General features: G+C 44.3%; 1 protein-coding gene across 3 annotated transcripts in view; it reads left to right on the top strand.

Moving 5' to 3' along the window:
• The window catches only part of SLC29A2 (solute carrier family 29 member 2), a 76,729-nt gene that overhangs the window by 39,533 nt on the left and 13,760 nt on the right, over positions 1-23,436 (top strand). For all 3 annotated transcript variants that reach the window (XM_085625434.1, XM_085625432.1, XM_085625433.1), the window contains exons 5-11: positions 1,518-1,657; positions 6,906-7,040; positions 13,433-13,530; positions 15,973-16,051; positions 20,165-20,280; positions 20,525-20,630; positions 21,474-21,559. In XM_085625434.1, the coding sequence (XP_085481560.1) occupies positions 1,518-1,657; positions 6,906-7,040; positions 13,433-13,530; positions 15,973-16,051; positions 20,165-20,280; positions 20,525-20,630; positions 21,474-21,559 (760 nt within the window). The remainder of the gene's footprint in view (positions 1-1,517; positions 1,658-6,905; positions 7,041-13,432; positions 13,531-15,972; positions 16,052-20,164; positions 20,281-20,524; positions 20,631-21,473; positions 21,560-23,436) is intronic.

Below are 23,436 nucleotides of genomic sequence, written 5' to 3'. Positions count from 1 at the left end.
TCTACTATATTTCTTTTCATAATTTCACTATCTGCCTACTCCATTTTTCACTTTCTGCTCTTTTCTTTCTCTCAGCTCTCTTATTCTTGCCAACGTGCTTGTTGTTTCCCATATATCTCTTTCCCACCTTCTTTTTTTTGCCCTCTCACCTTTGTCTTTTCCCCGCTTCCTTTCGCACTCTCTTTTTCCTCTCTTTCTTGCTGTTTCTTTCAGTCTCTTTCCCTATTTTTGGTCGAATCTGCTAGACAGCGCAGAGTGTATGGTTGCAAAAGACTTGCAAAAACTTAAAGTGGTCTTAAAACCTGCCAATTGCTTACAGTTGGTTGTCTTTATTGTACCTCTAATTTGCTAATTATTAAGTGGCTCACCTTGTCCATCTTGTGTTTGTCCATCCACTGAAGTATAGCCTCTTTACTTGTGTTCTTCCATTGCTCATTTTTAGTGAACTACTTTTTTCTTTTTGCTTAAGCACGCTACAAGAGTGCATGTATTTTCCAGCTATCTCCCTCATGTGCTCCTGTCCCCGCCTTCCGCTTCGTGTTGTTCTCTTATGCCAGTTTACGTTTGTCCCCCCTCTGCCATATCCTGCTCTCTCTTGTTTCTTTTTGCTTTAGCAGTCCACAAGTTCATGTGTTTTCCAGCAGGCTCCATTGTGCGATTATCTCCCCCGCTCCATGTTGCTCTCTCTTTCGTGTGCTTCTCTCCCCTGCACTGCTCTCTCTGGACTGTGTGCCTTTTCCGCCATCTTGAATTATCTGTTGCTCTCACTCTCGTCTCTGTGCTTCTGTAGTGGAATTGACAGCTTTGCGTGATTTGTTTTTTAATTAAGTACTGATACAGGTGACATCTGGGAGAAGTAAATAAAAAATTAAAACAAATGGTGCTTACACCATTCCACTGGCATGCACATGCTTCATATCAGTAGAATCACGCGACCACCATTGCACCTTTTGTGTTATTTTTTTTATATTTTATGTTTTTGTTGCTGATGCACAGCATCTCACCCTGTACAGCGCTGCCAAAAGCAAATGACAATAGGACCTAACAGAGATACTTATTGGTTTTGCCTATGCTTCTTTGTCTTCTCTCTCTCTCTCTCTCTCACTCACTCTCTCCCTCTTTCTTTCTTTCTTTAAGCTTCTGTTGTTCCCTTCTCTTTTTCTCTCCTCTATCCCTATGTCTTTTTTACACTCACTCACTCTCTCCCTCTTTCTTTCTTTAACCTTCTCTTGTTCCCTTCTCTTTCTCTCTCCCTATGTCTTTTTTTACACTCTCACTCTCTCCCTCTTTCTTTCTTTAACCTACTCTTGTTCCCTTCTCTTTCTCGCTCCTCTTTCCCGATGTCTTTTTTACTCTCTCTCTCACTCGCTCTCTTTCTTTCTTTAACCTACTCTTGTTCCCTTCTCTTTCTTTCTCCTCTTTCCCTGTGTCTTTTTTTCACTCTCGCGTGTCTCCCTCTGGTTGGCGTCTTCCTGTATCTGATGCGCCACGACTCATTTTCACTGTTTTCTTCCCAGGATCCCGGACAGGGTGCGCATCGTGGGCAGTATGGTGGGAATCCTTCTTCTCTTTATCCTCACCACCGTCCTCGTGAAGCTGGACATGACTCCGCAAAACTTCTTCTCGGTCACCATGGCGACCATTTGGTTCATTAACTGTAAGTGCTCCGGGGTCAGAAGGTCACAAGGGCCTTTCAGCACCTCTCTGCATGATGTATTATGTTTCCTCCCCCTCCACCTTCATAGGCCCCCGCCTCCCCTCCTCGCTGTTTCTTTCAGTCTGTTCATGTCATGCGTGTCTTCACTTCTCTGCCCTCTTCAGCCATCAGGACACAAAATGCTTCCACCCTTTGCATCCTTGGCACACTCTTTTCCACTTTACTTCTCTCTCTGTTTCTCTTTCTTGAGCTCTGTCTTTCTTTTTCTATCTTTCGCTTTCTTTCTCAATCTTTCTTTTTTCCCCTCCTCTCCCTGTCTCTAGATTTTATTTGTAAGGTCCAGTGTGAGCCTCATCTCCTAACCACCCTCTCCCTTTCTTTCTTTTCTGTCCATCTCCATATTTCTGCATTTTTCTTCCTCTCTGTAGTGCTGCTCCCAGACACCTTCTGCTCACTAACCCCATCTTCTGTCTACGCTTTTAAAAAGGCTTCAGGTTGTTAGGACATTTTCATGTAGGGCCCAGTGTATTAACAGTTTTTATTCCTCGCTAAGTCTGCTGTAGGCCATGCATAGATAAACAAAAATACAATGTAGCATAGTTAAATTTCAATTTGTGTATGTGAAAGAGACTCCTAATGTCAACAAACTAGCACAGCAGTAGTTATGTACGTGGTAAAGAAACAAATACAATGTACCAAAGTGGCTTCTCGAATTGCAAATGTCTTTGTGACTCAAAATGACAACATTGCAACTCGCCAGGAACTATATCAATGATTTGTGATTACTTCTGCTGTTGCACAGCCTTAATTGGTTACTGCTTGACAATGGCATTTGGTAAACATTCATACAATCCATGGCATTTGGTAACTATTAGCATAGGTAAGATCTCTTTGAGGGCCAGCTTCTTCCTCAATGTAGCAGCTGTTGGAAGTGGAAGGAACATACAGCTGTTCTTAGGACCGCTGCTCGCTTCCCCTCCTGCTTTATGAATATGAATGAAACCGGTTTCTCAAAGCAGGCGGTTGCAACTGTTCGTGGTGAGAAAACTGTTACCCGGGTAGAAAATCTACATTTGCAGCAGCAAAGAGGCAGACTCTCTGGCGCGCCACATAGTGCCCTCCGTGCTGATTTTCCAGCGCAGAACAAGCTTCCGGTGCTAAAAATCAGTGCAGCGAGCCGATTTCTGCCCTTTCGCGGAATTTTGCAGAGTTTTCATGTAACTCCGGGAGTTCCGCCCACCCCTAGTCTCAAATGGGAAGTAAATATTAAAATTTCGTCCTCTGCCTCTAATGATAATTATATGTCCTTATTGATCCTTGAATTCCTTTATTGGGTGTTTTCACTCAATAGTCCAGGTACAAATATTGCTCAAGTACCACTCACCATTTTACTTTGTCAGCCATAATGAACCTTTTTAAGGCAGCACCAGTGAGAACATAGCTTTTTAGTCTTAGTAATGCACATTGGCCATACACCCTACTCGGAGCTATCTATATGGAGGATCCCCCCGAACCAGAGACCAAAGCAGCAGGTGCAGGCCTGCAAATATATATAAAATATTCACCATAAAACCAGAACCTATTGCAAGCTCTTATAGGAACAAATGGTCTTCCTTCCCTGGGAATCGCCTGCTGCTCTTTGACTTGATACACGGTGGAAATGCTTTTTTTTGCCATTTCATTGAGGGATTGTCTCGTCGATGGGAAAAGCAGGTTCGGAAAGTGAAAATCTTAATCACGGTGTTTGATTTGTGCATTAGAAAGCACCGTTTTTGGGGACAGAGAGACTTATTTTTCATAATTAGACTTTGAGCCGGAACAAGAGGGGGGAAGGCAGGAAAGGGAGAAGAAAGTAGGATGAAAAAGACAGGGACGAAAGGTGAAAAGAATGATGAAAAAGAACCTACTAGACAAGGAAGAGTTGACAGAAGTGGGAGTGGTGTAAGAAAGAAGCATGGGGTGGACTAGACAGCCTTGGTATGCAGCAATCCCAGCAAATGATAAGCCCCTGATAGTGTGTCTTTCAAAAATTAAGCACTGGTTATATGTTATGCTACAGTGTGTTATTTTGGATCTTTCCTAAGTGCTTTATGCAGCACTGAGGCGCCTCATAGCACTGGGAGGTTTAAAATCTGAAAGGGATTTCGGATCAAGCTGGGGAATCCAATTTGAAACTAACCTTACTAGAGAGTTCTCTGTTGGTGGAAATGGTGTCACAGGTCGTTTGGTTATTTCTAAATTATTATATTTATAAGAGAAGCCAGGCATTATGTGTAAATTAAAAACTCATGGAAATGTTATTATGATGCATCCAAACTGATGTTTTTTTTTTCAGATTAGGATGACGGACAAAAAAGTATTGAAACAATGAAAATAGTTGACATTTTTAAAAACAGCTATGTAGTATTTAAAAATTAGCCGAGCGCTGATATTCTGATTGTGGTAAGAGTCATAAATTGCAGTAGGGTTTGGGTTAGATCTGAGGTAATGTGTAGGGTATGGTTTAGTGCTAGGTGTAGGGACAGGCTTCTTTGGAGGTTTCATTTTCATGGGCCATCACCATCCTACTTTAAAATTAATAGTCACCATTAAGAGTTCTTAATTTCGTATTAGTCATTGTTTATTTCTTCATTATAGCTTCCTTGATTTTCAGATTCATCCAAAGTTGCATTGTAGCGAGGCCTGTGCACTATTGCCCCTTTATAAACACTGTTAAGGCACTTTTTCTATATTCACAAACCCTGCATGCAAGATGCTCCAAAGACCAGTCGTTCACAGACTTCCATATGAATCAATCCCATGTGCTCCATTTTGTCTTTGCAGCTTGTCCATGGCAACATCTGTGACTGTCACTGTGTCAGTTACAAATGATGTTGTGGATGTGATGGAAGAATACTATAGAGTGAGCAAACAAAAGTTCCATATACCCTTCAGCAGAAGCCTTTTGAGAGATTTATAGTTTAACATTTCTTCTTCCCTACAGGCCCTCATACCCAATATTTTACAGCTGTTGGCATGTTATATGGAGAGGTTTCTTTCAAGAGCATTAATTATTTATTCAGGTGCTTTTTATAGCAACTTTTAAGATTACACTTGTCAGGAAATTTCCCTTCCTGTAAAAACTATTCGAGAAATGTATCTGAAACAAACCTACTGTGGACATGTCTCCTCACAACCTTTGAGTTTCCTTTCCATCAGGTTTCGTTAATGCCAAAGGACACATAAGGTTATCCCTCCATGTGTGGGGTGGTTCATTCTAAACTGCCCTGTCTGCATATACTTTTTGATCTGTTCGTAGCAAACAACGCAGTCAGTCATTTAACCGTCGGAACACGCTTTACATGACTGTCGATGTCAAGGTACACTCGGGACTAGTTTTGTCCCTACTGGAAGATGCCAGTTTGTGTAAATTGAGTTCTCCAGAACACATTCTATACTTCTGACATGAGCGGCCATTCACGGCTCGATACCAGCCCCAGCATTTTTCAATCTTCACATGAAGCCCTGTAAGACGTACTTGCTGGATAGGAAGTACCAACATGCAGTTCTGAAAATGCACCATCTGCAGATCAGTTAATGGTCAGCTTCAAAATTTATTAAAGCATTACTTTACTCATAAGTGTTTCCAGGTCTGATTGTGCACCGTTCAAGGCTATATTTCATGCTATGTCTAGACTGACTGGAAATCGTGGATATCCCCTGACTGTCCTACTTTTTAATGCCGCTCTCGACACTTAAGATTAAATATACCTCCCTGTTTTAAGAATGGTCCAGGTGAGAATAAGCAAGGGAAGTAAATGTGGCTCCTGCTTACATGTCTATTTGACCATCTCATGGTAGGAAGGTAGTGGCACACGCTGGGGGAATCAAGGCTGGTAGTGTGAATTGGGTAGGTCAAAAACGATGGTGGGCTCAGCAGGTCTTCATGATCAACGATCATTACCCTAACCCTGTCTTCCCACAGCAACTCCTTTCTATATGTCTTTGCCGCAATGCACAAATTTATAATGCATCACAAAATATGTCATTATGTCTTTATTATGTGATTATCACAAAAAAAGCCCAATGTTGGTTTCTTTTGAGGTGGTATGTCATTGTAAGGTCAAAGTGAAGTGCATAGAGTAACGTCCCTGGATGTGCCTGTTACCACATCCCTACACGAGTGAGCGTTATTAATGTAACTCTATGCAGGTATTGACAGGTTGTAGTTCTATGTCTGTAGGCCTTCAGAGTGTTTTGGTTTTGAAAATCAGGTCACCCAGCTATGCCCCTACGCATCCATATTTTCTGGGTTTGAAGGTGGGGTGCTGTCAGACTAGCAGGCTTTAGCATTTATGGCATTTGTCACAGTCAGTTGGCAGGACCCAGTGCGTTCTGGTACTTGCAGTTTGTTCGCATTAGCATTGTATTTAGGCAACCATCATGTTTAAGAGTCTTTCGGTTGTGAGACCCCAGTAAGACCTGAGTACATTCTACTACTTACAGTATTTTAAGTTGTAATCAATTGTAGTGTCAGACGTATGTAAGGAGATTGCCTATATGCCTTAAGGTAGTAGCTTTTAAATAGAGAACAATAGGAAATATGTGAGGTAAAGTAGTGCAAGTACCAGAATTCAACGGGGCCTCGCTAACAGTGTTGACAAACGCCAGTGTACAATAAATGTCTGAGTGTAGCCCCACCTCCTTTTGAAAGTTGGTTATTCAATAATAAGCCTTTCTTTGAAATTCCCATTGTAAAATTACTATTGAACAAAAAGGCTAACAGAGCATCCGAGTTTCCCAGTTCCATGCGTGAGTAACTCATCCAGTCCAGGGTTTTTGCCTTGCATTCTGCAGTTTGTAGTCCTTTATTATCCCATTCGAAAATCGGGACTACAAGTCTCAGAATCCTTTCTGGATGCGCTACTCACACATGGACCCTAGGAGACTTGGGAGCAGTGGACAGGTGTTTTTGGAGTTTTACGTTTCTTGATCCATTGATTAGTAACTCTTCCAGCCTGGATTTTTTTTTTCTTTGAATTCTACCCCGTGTTGGCTGTTCCATTATAATGACAGGACTACTCGTGTAAAGGAAACCAAAAATGTACTGGTTGAACTACTCGTGTATGGACCTGGAAGCCTGAATGCTCTGGAGGTAGCGTGTAGGCAGGCATGGGAGTTTGGGTTGAAGATAAGGAGAAAGTGAAACGCAAAAAAACTACAAGTAAGGTATGCTCTAACACCTCTTTTTTTTGATTTTTCTCCACAGCTTTCTGTGCTGTTCTACAAGGCAGCCTGTTCGGGCTACTGGGGGGTATGCCCCAGAAGTACAGCTCTCTCTTCCTGAGTGGCCAGGGCATGGCCGGGATGTTAGCTGCCATCGCCATGCTGCTCTCCATGGCCAGTGAGTATGGAGGGCTGGATACTGTGTTGGTAAAATGTGCAGGCCAGAAACGAGGGCGGTGAAGGATACAGAGTTCTCAAGATTTCTTGCATAATCTGTGAGTAACTCCAGCCCTGTCAAGATCCCAGGCCCATCATATGTGACTAGCTCCCACAGGCCTGCTTTTTTCCCTTAGAATTCTGGGACTTGTAGTCTTGTTTGTTCCATTATAAAACCGGGACTACAAGTCCCAGAATTCAAATTAAAAAACCCTGGACTCGAGCAGCTGGGAAACTTGGCAGCTATGGAGTAACTCGTCCAGTCTATTTTTTTTCCCATTCTGGCATTTGACGTTGTTTTGTCTCTTTAGAAACTCAGGACTCCAAAGAAACATACTAGTCTCCGTGAGCTATTAGGCATGGACCTGTGTAACTTGAGAGGAGTGAAAGTAAAAACCAGAAAGAAGCTGCCGGAATTGAAGAGTTAGTCCCCGGCCTTAAGCATGCCTCAAGCGGACAGTGTAATAAACACAAACACCCTCACTAGTGAGAGGCACTGCTTTCCAGTGGTCGAAGAGGGCGGGAACGGCAGGGCACGGCATGCCCCTACTTCTTTAATGCCATAGATTCCGTTCCCCTACTTTTTTATTTTGAACATGCGTCCCTGGACGTAAGAACTATCCGAGGCCTGCAGAGAAGGCTCGGCATTTGTGGCTGTTCGGGGACGGACGGAGAGCAGAGAAGGAAAAGGTGTCCGTCTCTTGCTTCCTGCCCAGACATGACAAGGAAGGTGTCCGCTTCTGCTCAGCCGCTGGCATATGCCCCCTCCCTCTCTTTCTTACTCCTATTCCCTCTCTCTCTGTCTAGCTCCTCCTCACTTACCGAAAACCATGACTCAAGAAATGGTTCTCACCCACTCTTTCTTCCTGTCGCTCATTTATTCCCCTGTGAAATGGATGCAAAAAAGAAAACCACTTTTGCTGGAAATGCCGTTTTGACATTTTTCTATTCCAAAGTGCAGCCACGGAAATAAAAGATTCAAAATATGAAAAATCAATAACTAAATAAAGCAAGACGGAGTGTTCTTAAAGTGGCCAGATCAGTTGTATTCAAACCCCAAAAAACATTAGCGTCACTTTACTGAGTTTGCCAGTGAAGTGCTGTTTTCCCCCGGTGGGGAAGTTGGCCAAACCTGGAGGTATTGCAATACCTAGTTGATGGGTGGATTGGAAAACAAAATGTGTACGGCGGCTTTGTATTCACGAATGTGGTCTTTTTAAACCATACTGCTTACGTTTTGTAAGCATATAAGCAGTGGACATTGAAATGGGTCCTTTCTGGGCCCTGTAGTTTTCAGGCAGAAGCACTCACTGATTTCTGACTAGTGAGTGTAAAAGCGTTAAGTTCACCATGTTGTTCCTGCTTACATTTCACATGCTTTATTTAATCTTTCATTCCCTATGAGTGTTTCCTTTTTCCAGGATGTTGCTACTTTTTCCTTTAGGCAGCATATTGCTCTTGCCGAGTGCGTAATTTGAATTGAGTCGCATCCAGTTGTTTATAGCAGGTCAAATTGGATTGTAGTTGAAGGCAGTGTGAATTTCTCTCAGTGGGGCAGTATGGTGTTCAGCGGGGGAGCGGATGTAGCACTGGGGGCAGAGCTGCCGAATTTAGAACTGGAGAACCAGGTTCAGCCTTCATGACCAGTCCCCCAGACCACTCTCCTGAGGGAGCACATTTCCATGCTAGACCTTAGAAGGCCCTGCAAATCCGGAAAAGCCCTGGTGTCTTAACACCAGCAGGTGGACCCTAGCAATGGCAAGTGTGGGTTCACCTTGAAGGCTTGCTCACCACAGTTCATACTAAAGTTCACCTCCAGTATTGTAGGCAGGCCTACGAAGTAGCAAACCCTAGAGCAACAGTGACTCTGTCACTGAGGTCACAGGACCCCTGAGAAGAGCTGGCTCTAGGGTCGTGCGACCGGTGTGACCGCAACGGGTGCTGACTTTGAGTGGGGGCGTTGTATATTATGGATTTAAAAGCACTTGCTGCCTCCTTCCTGGCCTACAGCAATTTTCAGCAATAATAAAAATGTCATGATAACTCCGGTGAATAAAAGTCTTCCTAGAGCGAGATCGGAATTTTGTCTAGTGGAAGTTTTGACTCATGGAAAGATAGCGCAGAGGTTTTTTTTGTTGTTTTTTTAAATGAATTTATTTCAATTTCAGATTCAAAAAGAACACATACAGATGGTTATGCTGTAGCAATTGATGACAGATTAACAGTTCGTACACTCGGGGTGGCAGGAGATATCGACAATGAATTAGATGACAATCGTAGACAGACAAACACTTGATAGTAATCAATCAGGTATACAATGTGGCTGTAGAGGATTACAGTACATTAATGACATGAGCAATCAGACATCAGTGATAGTCAACAGGTATGCAGTGAGCGGGCCCCAAATATCAGGAGGTTTGGAAGTACTAGGCAATTCCTCAGCATAGATAGCGCAGAGGGTTAATGTGCCTGCTGCTAAGAACATGTACCATGCCCATCTCAAAGTGCACATATTGTAAATAGGTCAGTGGGTTACTGCTTTTGTCAGTAAGATCCTTTTGCTACTTGCAGTTTATAAGTTAAAATCCTAACAAAGAACAGTGAGCTATTAACTTTCATCTAAGAGCTGCATACAAACTGCAAGGTATAAACTAGCGCTTTATGGTATTTTTCCCTAAGCCTTTGATTATCCTAATGTTGCAAAAAGTGTTCATTTGGATAGAAATCAAAAATGACTATTAAAGTGACCCCCAATCATGGTATTAAGTTTTAAATTCTGAGTTTGTGTTTCTCCAGATTAATCACTATTAAACTATACTGACTACTAATATGGTTGTCATGTGACTCCTACACCTTGTAGTCCTTTGTCTTATGTAACATTTCCCATACAGTGTTGATTGTCTCTGTGTATATTGCTGACGACCGAAAATCCATGGCTCGGAAACAAATGGCTTGTGCTTCCACTTTTAAGCATTTTTGGGACATTCTGTGATTAGAAACATATTGCACTTTGTGAATTTATTTTAATGTCAATAACTCATATAAATCGTTAAATAACCATGTGTATCCATTGGTTGAATTACATAACATAATAAGCTGTAACTGGTCAGTGAAATGCCAAACAAATACTAAAGATTGGGATGTGTTGCAATCCTGGCCACACCTCTAACTCCGCCCACTAATCCAATCCTCAGGTTATTCCCGCCTTCTGATTCTCCGTCTACAGTTCCCCTACTTTTTTTCCCCACTTTGACCACTGCTGCTTTCACACACTCCCACCTCCATCATCTGTTTGACAAGTGCAACTCTAGGCTGCCCTGCACTTGGGAAATGTGCTGTTTGAGCTCGATGCCACAAGAAGTTACGAAAAGTGTTTGTCTGGTCCAGCACCTCATAAAAAGCCTTGTGTACCGAAGGCAGCACTTTTTGTCTTCCTGGAGGTAAGAATGTGTTTACGCGTTTACGTCACCGCGTTTCATGGCTCGGGGCGAGTTCTCTGGAATAGAACAGAGGCTGTGATGGTGCAGGCAGCTGCCTCACCCCGGAGAAACAAGTTCAACCAGTGCTGATAAACAGCCGCGCCCACAAGAGATGGTGTGGGGAAGAGTGGGGCGGTTTTATTTACATTTTGTTCACGTGTTTCACCTGAGAGCAGGGAGACCGCGAGGACACATTTTTTTTCTAGGTCAACCGAACTCCTGGCTCTGTCTTGGCCCGCAGTGATTTTAGACTAACTTTGTGTGGTTTTTTTTTGCCATATAAACTTGGGAAACCGCAAAACCAGACCCAGGAAGCTTATGTCTGGTCCAGGGAGAACCAGGCAGTCGGGGCTGGACTGTTCCCATGGGGACGAGGGTCAAAACTGATTTGCATATGGCTGGGTCCAAACTGGAATGGCGTAGTGTGCAAAAAAATGATGGATTTAACCCAGATCTCTTACTGGGGGTGAATGTTTGATGGGTTCAGGATTCCGTCCTTCATCTGTTCTTTTTGCTGCTGTACAATTGCAGCACATCAACTCCTAGCCCGTGGACATAGTGCCATTATCGGCAACTTACCCCCACCCACCGTCTGAGCATGCATGCACAAATAAATACACAAGACAACTTTTGTTCTGGGAAAATATTGCTGCAGGTTTATTCCATACAAAGTATGCAATATGGTGGGTTATCTTACGGGCGATCCAAGGGTGAGCAGCTGTACCAACCTATGCTGCCGGATCATGTGGCACATTGGTCTCGTATTACTCACACCTTTTCCGGGGCAGTGCGTTCCAGGGAAAAACCCCGGTTGGTCAGGCCCCCAACCGCCCGAAGGACTAACGGGGCGCCGTCGCGGTTTTCCAGTAACCTGTCCTGAGGCTGCTGGTCTTTGGCTTTGGCACCCTTACTGTGCCACGCAGAGGTACCCTTACAGTACCCGTCTGCCGCAGAGGTACCCTTACTGTACCCGTCTGCTTCCAGATCGCCCTGTAACTCCTCCTGCAATGAAAGAGAAAACGTTACAACGTTCTGCGTACATTGCCTGCCAACCCCACGCCGGGTAAGCGGTAGGGTGGGAGCCGGCGTGTCTGGCGCAAAGAGGACGCCAGAGAGGTGGTGGAGGTATAAGTAACCTCCCCTGACCTCTGTCCGCTGGAAGTTACGCACCGAGCTCGCCGAGGCGAAGGAGTCAATCCTGAGTCCAAACCTTGGCCAGTGGGTGGCGTGTGCCAAATGGCACTAAAGGGCTGCCTGTTCTGATGGCCCCCTGCGGGGGCCGCGGACAGCCGCATTTCTTGGCCACTTCTAAAGAAGAGGTGCTTCTATGTAGTGCCTCAGTCCTGAGGTAATCTTATTAGCCAGGATTGTGTGGCTTCCCGGTGCCATGTATCACTGTGAAACACTTCACTTGTGCCTGGTGGAAAAAAGCTGTGTGCCCCATTTCCCAACTTTGGGAATGGGGTGATATTTCAGAAAGTACCAAGGTACCTATAACTAAAGCCTGCCTTTGCACAGAAAAGGACCAGCTTTTAATGTCCTTCACCTCGACTCAGTTTAAGTGCAGGTCTCTAAACACTTTGATGAGCTTAGCGATTTGTCCCACTCAAGTGCCTCTCGTTCAGAGTTCTTTACACCCTTCAGAAAGCCATGCCCTGCCCTGCCATGTCTTTGGTCTACTGCCACAGCCACCAATTGCGACTGGCAGAGCATGCCTACATGATGTTAAAGCTGCAATTCTGTAGAATGTTATCAATAGTTAATATTGCCTGACCCTTTAACTCTTTCAGTTTAAAGTTGTTGGCTAGCTTATCTTTGGTTAAAAAAGGAAATAGTAAAATTTTTACAAATATCTCGAAACTGAAACAAATTTGTGCTTGAAGGAGCTATCTTCACATCCCTTACAGCAGACAAAGAAACTCCGAACACAAGCTATGGACCTTGTCCTTTGTGTGACCTCGACCCCTCACCCCTTTGTGTGATTTCGGGCTCTGCAGCTCACTCTTTGTGACTTTCATCATCTATAACTTAGGGCTCTGACCTTTACTCTGTGTGATCTCGAACTTTTACACTGAGTGAGATACTGACTCTCTGTGAACTCTGGCTTTGCTAAGTGTTCAGTGTGACATCAGTCACTGCCCCTCAATTTCTGAGACCTCATTTATTGCTAGTGGACCTTAAGCGTTAGCCCAGGCTCTCTATGACCTCCGGTTCTCCCCAACTGAAACTGCCTGGCTTTGATCTCCCACACTGACTCTGTGGGTCATTCTCCATCACTCTCTTTCCTTATGCTGTACCTCTGACCCCAAGTCTGACTTTAGTATCTTTTCCATACTCTCTATGACCTTGGGCTCTGTGCATGGCACCTTGACCCAATCTCTTCCACTTCTGGGTGCTCTCTACTTCAGACATTATCTGGGGCATTAGGCTTTAATACTGACTTTGTGTGGCCTCGGGTGCACCCATGACTCTGAGTGACCTTTGGCACTGCCCTAGACAGCATCTTGCGACTTGGGGTGATGTCCCTGACACTGTGTGTCTGTGAGCTCTGAATTTGTGCTTCCTAGAACTTTGACTCTCATTCTGAACGCACTACCACACTTATTCTCACGCTTGCAATACTCCATTTTGCTCAGGCAGAAACACATACCTGCACTGATCTTCATGCCCAGGATTTCACACACCCCACAAGTTTTCTCACACTTTCACAAACTTTCTCACCCATTTATACAACTATTTCCCATGCTCACTCCCTTCATTTTCTAATCTTTATCATCTTGCTCAGTCACTTGAAAATCCAATAAGTTCCACTTCATGCTCAGATTTTCACACACATGTAGATCTGTCCTGCTCACAATCACATTTGTGTTTCCAGGTGGGGTGGACGCCCAGACCTCAGCTCTAAGTTACTTTGTCACGCCCTGTATTGGAACCTTCATCTCCATCATCTGCTACCTCATCCTGCCAAACCTGGTGAGTCTTGGGTGAATTATTGTGGGAAATCAATGGTTAGTTGTGAAGTTATTGAGTGAAAATGACATATATATACATTTTTTAACATTCCCATCTATTTTTACCCATATTTCTTTTTGGCTAACTTTGTTTTTATCCATGTTCATTTTGAGTTCTGCTAACAAACGAAGTTGAAACTAATCGATTTCCACATTAATTTAATTGCTAGGTGTGCATTCGCATTCAGATACCAGTGACGTTGTATTATATACCAACACTCATGAAAATATTAGCATTATTGAACAAACATTTTACAGCTCCAGTTATTTAAGGACATCTCATTCTTTTTAAACTCTTCATTGTGTCAGTGTTCACATAGAGACTGGCCTCGCTGTCACGAATGAGAACATGGAGATGCCCTAAAAAAATACCATTTTCATTTTTTCCCAATTTTAGAAATAGACACTGAGAGGTAAATACGTTGTTTTTCATTTCTGTTGATGTTTAAAATCAGTAAAAACAGAAAACCCTGCCCCATAATTATGTGCACGTAATGCCTATGTAGTCAATCCAGTTTCGCCCAAATAATCCCCACTTCTGCCTCCCGAGTTGGGCAAACTTGATGGCCAGTGGAAGAGATGTGGCGCAGCGACCAGGGCGACTGACTCCGGAACCTGGGAGCTCACGGTTCGATCCCCGGTACCGGCGGCAGATCAGCCCAGCACCATGTGACTGGGCAATAGCTCGCTTAATCTTCCCAACGGCCCCCAGCTCCTTGACACCTACGGGTAATTGTTTGCGCTTTACAAATACTGGACATTTACATTTACTGAGAGAGCCGAAGAGATGGGAAGAGGAGATCTGTTTCAGGCCCCTTGTTCTGATAGTTGAGGGTTTTGGTAGCCTGGACATGGCAAATCAGACTTCCTCCCGAGAGGGGCATGTTAGTAGGAATGAAGAGCTCTTTCAGTTAGTCTAGCAACCATGGCCACCATTACGAGTCAGGAGGAGTGGAGCATCATGGGTAAATACCACTCCTCCTGATCACAAATGCCCAGTGATCCCACGCCCTTATTTAAGGGGTGCAGGAACACTAGGCCTATAGTACCAGCAGGAAAAGCCATCCAGTAACATTTAGTCAGGTTTAGGTTGAGGCTGCTGGCACAAAAGCCCCCTCTGATCCCCTCCTAAGGCACAGGGGGCAGTGAATACCTGAAGCAGATGGTAAATGCGACTGCATTGTCCCCGGAGTGTGGAATCCACTTGCGGGCAAGGACTTTCCAAACCGGATCTGCGTGTTATTCCCCATTTGTGGGGAAACATGTTATTACATGGGGCAGAGATCCCATTAGCAGCCATGATTGATAATTCCGAACCCAGTAATTTCAGCACCCCTGCACTGTCAAACTCTTAATCATAGCCTTTGTGTATACAGGTATTGGAATAACATAAAATAAAGAACATAAGGGGTAAGGCTTTACTTACTGTGAGGTCCAAAATCCATGGTAATCAGTGGCGCATCCACTTGGGGCATAATTTTGAGTGGCCTTGGGAATCCCTTTGGAGACGGTATTGAGAGTTACCAACCACATCTGGGTTACAAGTTCTGGTATTTCACCCAGAGATGTCCGCTTCCGAAAGTGTCGAACACTGAGGGAAAGCAGGCAGGAATCGGAATTGATACACTTATTCTTGTACATTATTTCCTAAAAAACTTGAATTTTCCCATTGCTTATCTCCTCGGTATGACCAGAATGAAGCTTTGAATATGAAGCAAATACTGGGGAGCTTAAGGAATCAGTGAGGCAAAAAACTAGAGAAAGAGAAACGTTCTGAAATGTCTTTTTGCTAAAAGGCCCCTTCTCAAAAAAGGTATCTGTTCTCAAGGTCACATGAATGGAGGTTGGTACATGGGGGCCACTGTAAGTCTTCCCTTGGACTCAGCCATCAAACAGAATTAAGAAGGTTCCAGTGCCGGGCAGTGCTGCAAATCTCCCTTCCAAAGTCCCACCCTTGTCCTGGTATGTACCGCTATCAGTTACTGCCTAGCTTGGATAGTGGGAATACCTGAGAGAATAAAGAGTCTCTCATTGACCACTGAGCACACATAGGTGACCAAGAGGAAGTAAGAAACACAAAATGACTTGCCTGATGTATGACTGGCTTAGCATTTTAAAGGCTACCGAGGCCAAGGTTCTTAGCTGCTATGGGAGAGGCCATACTTTCCCATATAGGCCAGCGGTGTACATCATTAGGGCTATGTTTGGAAGCACTTACTCCACACTCACATGAAGTAGGAGAATGCATTATTTTTTAAGCTGATTGGGCTTGTATGGAGATGAGAAAACCCCACTAGCATTACGTGATGGGAAGGAGGTAACAAGGGTGGTAGAAGATTGGTAGCAGAATTTAAGTAGTTGATACATGTGGTTTCTGAACTCTGTCATTTGACCCTCACTCTAGGAGTTCGCCCAGTTCTATATGACCAAGAAACCGGAACAGAGCTATGAACTGGAGACCAAGGCTGAGCTGCTGCAGAAAGGTGGGTGACTTTCCTGGCCGTTGCACTGTCTCCCTCTTCAGAAACCAAACTTTAATATCCAAACCCACAGACCACACACAAAAATACACAATTCACGATGAGAAAAACTCCCAAAATACGTGACGTGTTACACAAAACACACTGACCACCACTAGAGACACAATATAGTGAGCACAACCACTACTAAAGATAGATGGACCAGCCCTAAACATAGTTGCCTGACCATCATTGCCTTTCCCAAAGAGGTTGCCCATCCAAGAAATATACTACCATATCCTAAGACCTTATGTCCGTTGGCAGAATCACTGTGGACCCCAAGAATCATACTACCCAAATGTGCTGCTCTGTTCCAACCTCTGCCTTGAAAACGTATTACTCAGCCCCAAATACACTCTTTAATTGATAAAGTGCAGACTGCCCATTCAAAAAATATTTCCCACTTACACAAAAACACTTTCCACCACAATGCAACATTTAAGAGCCTCAATCAGTGCAGCAGCTAGACTCATCACAGGCTCCAAAAGAAACTGTCACATCTCCCCTGACCTTCGTGCCCTCAACTGGCTACCTTTTGAGGCCAGAATCCATTTGAAAATCGCCTGTATGACACAGGGTCGTGGACCAGGGTCAAAATGGACTTGATAATTCTCGCCTCGGTACCTACTCTAACCAGGAACACACTCGGCAACTCTGGGCATTAAGCTTGCCTCATCTCTACAACGGCCCCCCACAGACGCCGGGGATGCCTGGTTTCACCTTGGAGATACCCAGAAAGGGACCATCTCACAGGGATAGCCAGGACGGGTTCCCCAGCGGTCCACAGCGCCGGGACGCCCCCGTTGGTGGGCAGCTGTGCGCTTTACAAGCTTACAACATTTACATTTACATTTACATAAGGCATTGTATCACAAAACCCCAAGATACTTAGCGGAGAAATTCGTACTATCGGGTGGTAACAGAACTGTTAGGAGTTTGGATAATCTTCTACTGAAACCACATCGATTTTCCAAGAAGAAAACATACAACCGTACTTTTGGCTCCCAGGATTTGGAACACCTGGCCCCCAGAAACGAGACTGAACCTGTCCACGTGTTTTTTAAAAAAAGAAGTGAAACCGATTCTCAAATTCACATGAACTTTTTTATACAATCTTGTAGATATATGCTAGCCTGTAATAATTACCACTACTGTATTCACATAATTCATTGTATTTTTATGTATATGTCTATCACTTATATTTGCCCTGTAAAGTGATCTGATACCTGCAAAGGACTTGTTCGCGCTATACAAAACCTACAAAATGAATAAATAAATAAATGCTTGTACCAAAAGCAAGGTATATTACATAACACATTCAACACCCAAAATACCACCAATAAAGTATTGCTCACTCTAAGATTAATTCCACACTCTTAAACAAGCTATCCACCCGCAAAATATTAATCCCAAATCTAACACCAACTGCTCCCTCCAAAATCATACGAATGTTAAAAAATAAAATCTTACCCCAAAACATATTATTACTCACCCTAATGGCCTTGAAAACTACACACAACCTTCCTGCCAAGACCCTAAAAACCCTTCTAACATCCAATAACATACACTCCGAATCAACATCACTACGAAATACATACCACACACCTTAAAAAAAGATTACCCCAGCTCAAAAAACACACTGACAACTGAAAGAAAACACACACCATCTACCACTTCACACACAGAGCCAACCCCAAAAAACGCTTATCCCTTCAAAAAACACACTTCCCACTGCTTTTAACAAAATACACTTCCCACTGCTAGAACCACATTGGCTTTACTGTGGTCCGTTAGTATACTGGCCGTCACCAGTATAAATTAACCACCCCAAGAACAACTAAGCATCTGTAGAACCTTACTTGACAATAGCAAAATACACTGACCAAGTGCCACCACGTAATGAAAGTCCATCAGTCACTCCTACTGTTGGCGACAGCAGCTTTCAACTCAATACCTTCAGTGGTATAGTACCCGAATATTATTCATTTAATATCATCCTGCACAATATCAGCTACCAAAATATTTTCTAGGTAAATGTGTGTGGTTAAGTATAGGTTTACTATCCTTAATATCTGTGTACCTTGAATAAATATATTTGATAGTCAATGTTGTGGCTACCATAATCATGTAAGACGATATTAACGTCTATGATATTCTGACACGCCACCTCGTCAATTGAGACAAGTCTAAGGTGTAAACACTTAAACTGCTCCCCGACCAACTCAGTTCTTTCACCTTTCCTTGTCGCTGAGGTCCAATGTGTAGCTATCTAGCCAACGCAAGAGTTACAATTTGTGACTCCTGTTTCCTTCAATATGGCCTACTTGATCTGGAAAATGTTTCTGCTACCTCCCTGTCCACCCATTGTATCTTCTTGTTAGTTTAAGACCCCATGGGTGGGGGTAAGAGGGGGGAGTGCACGTTGCATGGTAACTTAAGTCGTCGAAGCATCTTGTTCTTGAGGATGATAGGTTAGCAGCCCACCCACCACCCCTGATGAGTTACTTTAGGTAATTTCCATATGTTATTTCCGAGCCCAAATTGGCACACCTGGTATTTCTAAAGAACAGAAACTCCCTTCTAATGCAGCTTCTGTTTGACTTGTCATTAAAGAAGTATGGCAGTCAGCTGAGAGCAGGATTGGGGTGGGTCACACGAAAATCAACATCCATCTTTCAGTATTATCCAGGATTCCCTTGACATTCCATACAAACATGCGCAGTATCAATATGTACCTTCAGGAGATGTATGTTAACTGTTTAAGTCTATAAAAAGAGCATAAGGGAAGGTAAAAAGAGACCCGTTTGCCATATAATGGAGAGTGTGCTGTCTTGACAATATTATTGTACATATACTCTGAAAAACCATCCGGGGAGACTTGCACAACGATCTGTGTGAACAGGAAGAATGTCACAATAGCGAAATACAATACTGAAGAATTCTAAATCCTAAATTTTATATTAAAAGTAGTGGTCTTTTTGTAATGAGGAATCCAAACCAAAGAAAGAGCATGGTAACACCTGTAATCGTAACCCTGATGCCAGTATCTAAATCTAGCCTGTCCTTATCTATAAAATTCCTGACCCTTAATTTGAATTGATAATCCTTTCTAATTAAAGTAACTATGTTGTAAATAACATTTTAAACACGTTCATTATTTTATTTTTATTATTTCTTCAATAATTTCACACAATACCCTTACGCAGTTGAAGCACATCAAACATATCAGTGGGCCAAACGTGTAATTTTAGGGATGCAAAGGCTTGTTTGTGGTCCTAGGTGAAACCAGATGATCAGAGAACGAGGCTAACACTTGTCCCTTCCATCTTCCTTTTCTGTATCACTTTTGCTGTTCCGCATTTGGCTCTTGGCCATTCGACGTTAAAAGCTATTATTGAGAGTTAGTGAAGCCTGGGAAATTATTTGACTGTTGACATGCAATGCATTGAGAGGAAAATACTATGAGGTGGGGGACTGACATTTTGGCGCGATTGGGTGCAGCTTGCATAGTTTGCCTACTACAACTGGGCTACTGCAATACAGTTGTAATGGAGAGTCCTCTGTATGACTGTTGAAGAGCCTTGCAGCCCTACCCTGTGTACTGTTTTCTGTTTGACCCGGTTGTTTCTCTTTTCTCTTCCCCCTCACCAGTGTGTCACCTTAACGTATGGCAATGTTTGGATTATGATTGAGAAGCTCGAGTGCCCTGTACAAAGTACTGTATCTCACATGGTGTGTTCGGACTAGGTTTAGTTTCCTTTGTGCTTGACGTTGAGACTGCACTATTGGCAGTTCACATACAGAGGGACAGCAAATCTGTCTTCTGCTTTTTCTCAGGCTGTCTAATTTTATGGGGTCTCTATTGGGGTTTGCGTTCCTTCTCCTTGGCTGGTTAGTGTTTAGGGGTCGTTTGGTGGGTCAGGGTAAAGTGTCCATACCAGGCAAAGGGAGGTAGGATACACTCTTGTTCATTAGGCTCTATACTTTGGTAGAGAAACAACACGAACCCTTCCCTTCTCTCTCTTCCCCACAACTCACTAGATACACTGCAACTCACACATTTCTCTTTTTCCACAGAGAAGAACGGAGATCTGAATGAACCCAAAAAAGCGATGGTCATGGTGGAGAATGGCACACCTTATGGAACGGTCAAGGAGCCCGAAAAGGCGTCCGTCTTCGTGGTGCTCCGAAAGGTGCAGTTCTGGAGAGATCTAGAGCCCAGAGATTAGGTGGTGTGCTCATAATAGAAGCTGATATGGCTACATGAGTGATAATGGAAGGGCGTGCTTACCAGGACTGATGGGCGTTTGCAGAGTTATATGTGCGTTTGTGTCTCACACAAAAAGAGTGGAGCATTGCTGGTCAAAACACTCAAATACCAATGTTTTTATCATCTTCCATTTCATTAGTGATTTATTTAGTTATTCTCATCCACAGATCTGGATGTTGGCTTTGTGCATCGTGCTTGCTTTCGGTGCTACCATAGCAGTGTTTCCTGCCATCACAGCGAGCATCCAGAGCTCCAGCACTGAGGGGAAATGGAGTGAGTAAAACCCTGCTTGATACAGTGCTTAACAATGACTCAGGACTGCTTGCTTATTCCATTCACCATACTCCAGCCAGCTGTCATAGGTTATTTATTCCCACATCCATTGGTCGGAGAAAGGAGAGAACAGTTGATTGTGAGTTTGAATCCCAGCGCCTCACTGATGACACGTGTCATCTCTGTTGATTATTTTATTCCATGTGTTGGCTCGATAAATACACAGCAAGTGCCGACACTGTCATGCTTGAAATTCGCACCCACCTACAACCCTCTGATTCGCGCCATGCAGTGTCTTAGATTGCTCTGTCTCTATTACTTTCTTGTATCTTTCCATTGTTATAACTTTATCAACAAAATAAACAGTAAACATGGAAACTTAGTCAACCAGCTGTGTTGTTTGTGAAGTTTCATTTCTGTGTTGGCTCTAGGCAATGCATTGTCAACATGTTTTGACTAATTGTGACTTTAACCTCTGTAAAATGATGCTGACTCAGATTGGCATTTGTTCTTGATTGTAAGTCTTTTTTTATATTGTTATTCATACGTTTGTTCAGTGATATCTACCTGAAGCTACTGTGGTTTTCCCTACCACTATCCTGTTCTGTATGTTGATACATTGTATTTGTCACAGTCCAGCTCAAAAATTGCCTTGAGACAGTTTTCAGACACTTCAGTTGTAATCATCTAATCTAATACTGTGAAAATTGGACAGAGTCATGGAACGATTAATTATATTACCAGGTTAAATGTTAGCTGGGACAATTGTAACCTACCACTGACTATTATTTTTGGGGCTCAATGGGCCATGAAGTAATTAAACCTTGCACTCTTTCTTCTTAGGTGTCTTCTTCATTCCGGTCTGCTGCTTCTTGCTTTTCAATATCATGGACTGGCTAGGGCGCAGTGCTACCTCCTTCATCCTATGGGTGAGTACTGTCATGGATGTCAATGTGCCTGTCTCCGCCGTCTCTGTCTCCCTTCTCACTACCTAGTGATGGTCCTGAAGAAAGCCAGAAACACATCATTGGACCCACCACTCAAGTAATCCACCTTCTACTGTAGTCAGTCTTATCTTAGGGGGCTCTGAGTCAAGAACAGATAACTGTCTGTGTGCCAGTCTATGGTTTTATCATCAAAGAAATGCAATTTTAAAGGAAACAAGCAAGATATACCTGTGTCAATCACATGAGCCCACCCAGTGCTACAAGTGTAATCCGTGCACTAGCTTCATGAGCTCAACCACTGCTAGAAGTGATATGGGCTACATCCGGTTGGACTTGGCCCTTTTTGGCAGGTTCATCCCTAAACTTTTTGCCCTTTTCTCTGACATGGTGTTGGTGGTTTTAGGCCTCTGGGCACTTAAGCACTGTGGTCCAGTGTAAAGTGTGTGCACTCTGTGTTACATTTGGTAAGGTTGGCCTGCCCTCCCATAGGAATGCATTGGGGGTTCCCTGATATGTGTGTCAGTGGTAATTACTGGGATGGGAGGAGCAGCGTGGTCGAGTTTAGTATGTATGAAATTGTAAGAATGAATGCTGCACGATAGTGTGCGTAGATTTATTATGACTATTTGAGAAAGGCCACTTTTAGAAGTTGGAATTTTTGTGTGCTATGTATCTGCCTGCCTGATGTGAATTGCATGTCTGGCTTGTGAGTGTCAGGGGCTGGGAGGTATGTGTGGCTCCAGGTGGGGCAGGGTGAGTCGGCACTAGGCTGAATGGGACATCTGCGTAGCGAGTAGTGGGAGGGGAAATCCCCTGACTCTGAATAGGACTGTGCCCAGCCTGTACAATGCTGACTCCGCCCCCTGTGGTGTGTCTGATCACCTAGACTCCCCCTGACAAAGGGGGAAGAGGAGCTTGGAAAACAAAATGCTCCAAATCCCCCCTGAACCAGTTGCATCTGGTGCCCCCAAACCCTACACTGCAGACAAAGGAATGCCTAATATAAATATAGGCGCTGTGACCCCATGAAATTGTTCTGTGCTGTGCTGTTCCTGACTTGCTGGGGGCTTGCTGCTGCTGGGGCTCAGGAGGAACCGCCATGGGGGCCTGCCTCCCTGCTGGAGGGCCCTATGTGCTGGCCTCCCTGGGCCCAGCCATGCCCCTGGCAGCTCCTAGCACCCCGTAAGCGCTTTGTCTTTATTTTCCAGGAGAGAAAGGAGCTGGCCCTCCGGCAGCGCGAGGCTGCGTGGGAATCCCGGCGTGTGGGATTCCCCCCTTGCACTCCTTATTGAAGCCGGAGCCCACCCCGCGTTTTATGCATATATTATTTGCGGGTGCCCACCCCGCTTATGCTTTCATTTTTATTGTGGGCGCCCACCCCGCTTCTTGGGAGAAATCACCGGCGCGACCAGGAAGCCAGGCAGTTTTGCCTGACTGTGGGCAGGGCTTGTGACGCACGTCTGGCGAGCAGGGAGGAGGAGATCCCGCCCACCGGACACACCGCCAGAGAAGAGGATGAAGGCAGACGGGTGCCCACCCCGCCTCCGTGGGAGCTGTAGAGTGCGGCAAGATTTCCGGCAAGGCTCTCATGAGAGAGAGAGACCCGCGTGTTGCTGCCCCGGTAAGAGGAGACCAGTAGAAGAGGCCCCGAGAGCAGGGCCGAACCCCGTACACTGCCGGTGTCCGTCCCAGTCCCAGCAGAGAGCCCGGTGAGTGGAGATGGCTGGGGGAGGCGAGATCGAGGCACAAGTGCTGGTTCCTATGTTCTTAGTGGCCCCGCTTGACAATGGGCTGCTCTAACGTGGGCCACATTGTTTTAGGGCCCCCATGTGGGTCCAGAGGGCCCTGGGGTGTCTGTG

Source organism: Triturus cristatus, chromosome 9, assembly GCF_964204655.1.
Source record: "Triturus cristatus chromosome 9, aTriCri1.1, whole genome shotgun sequence".
Classification (NCBI taxonomy): Eukaryota; Metazoa; Chordata; class Amphibia; order Caudata; family Salamandridae; genus Triturus; species Triturus cristatus.
Note: the sequence above shows the minus strand (reverse complement) of the source record. Positions and strands in the feature narration are given on the sequence as shown.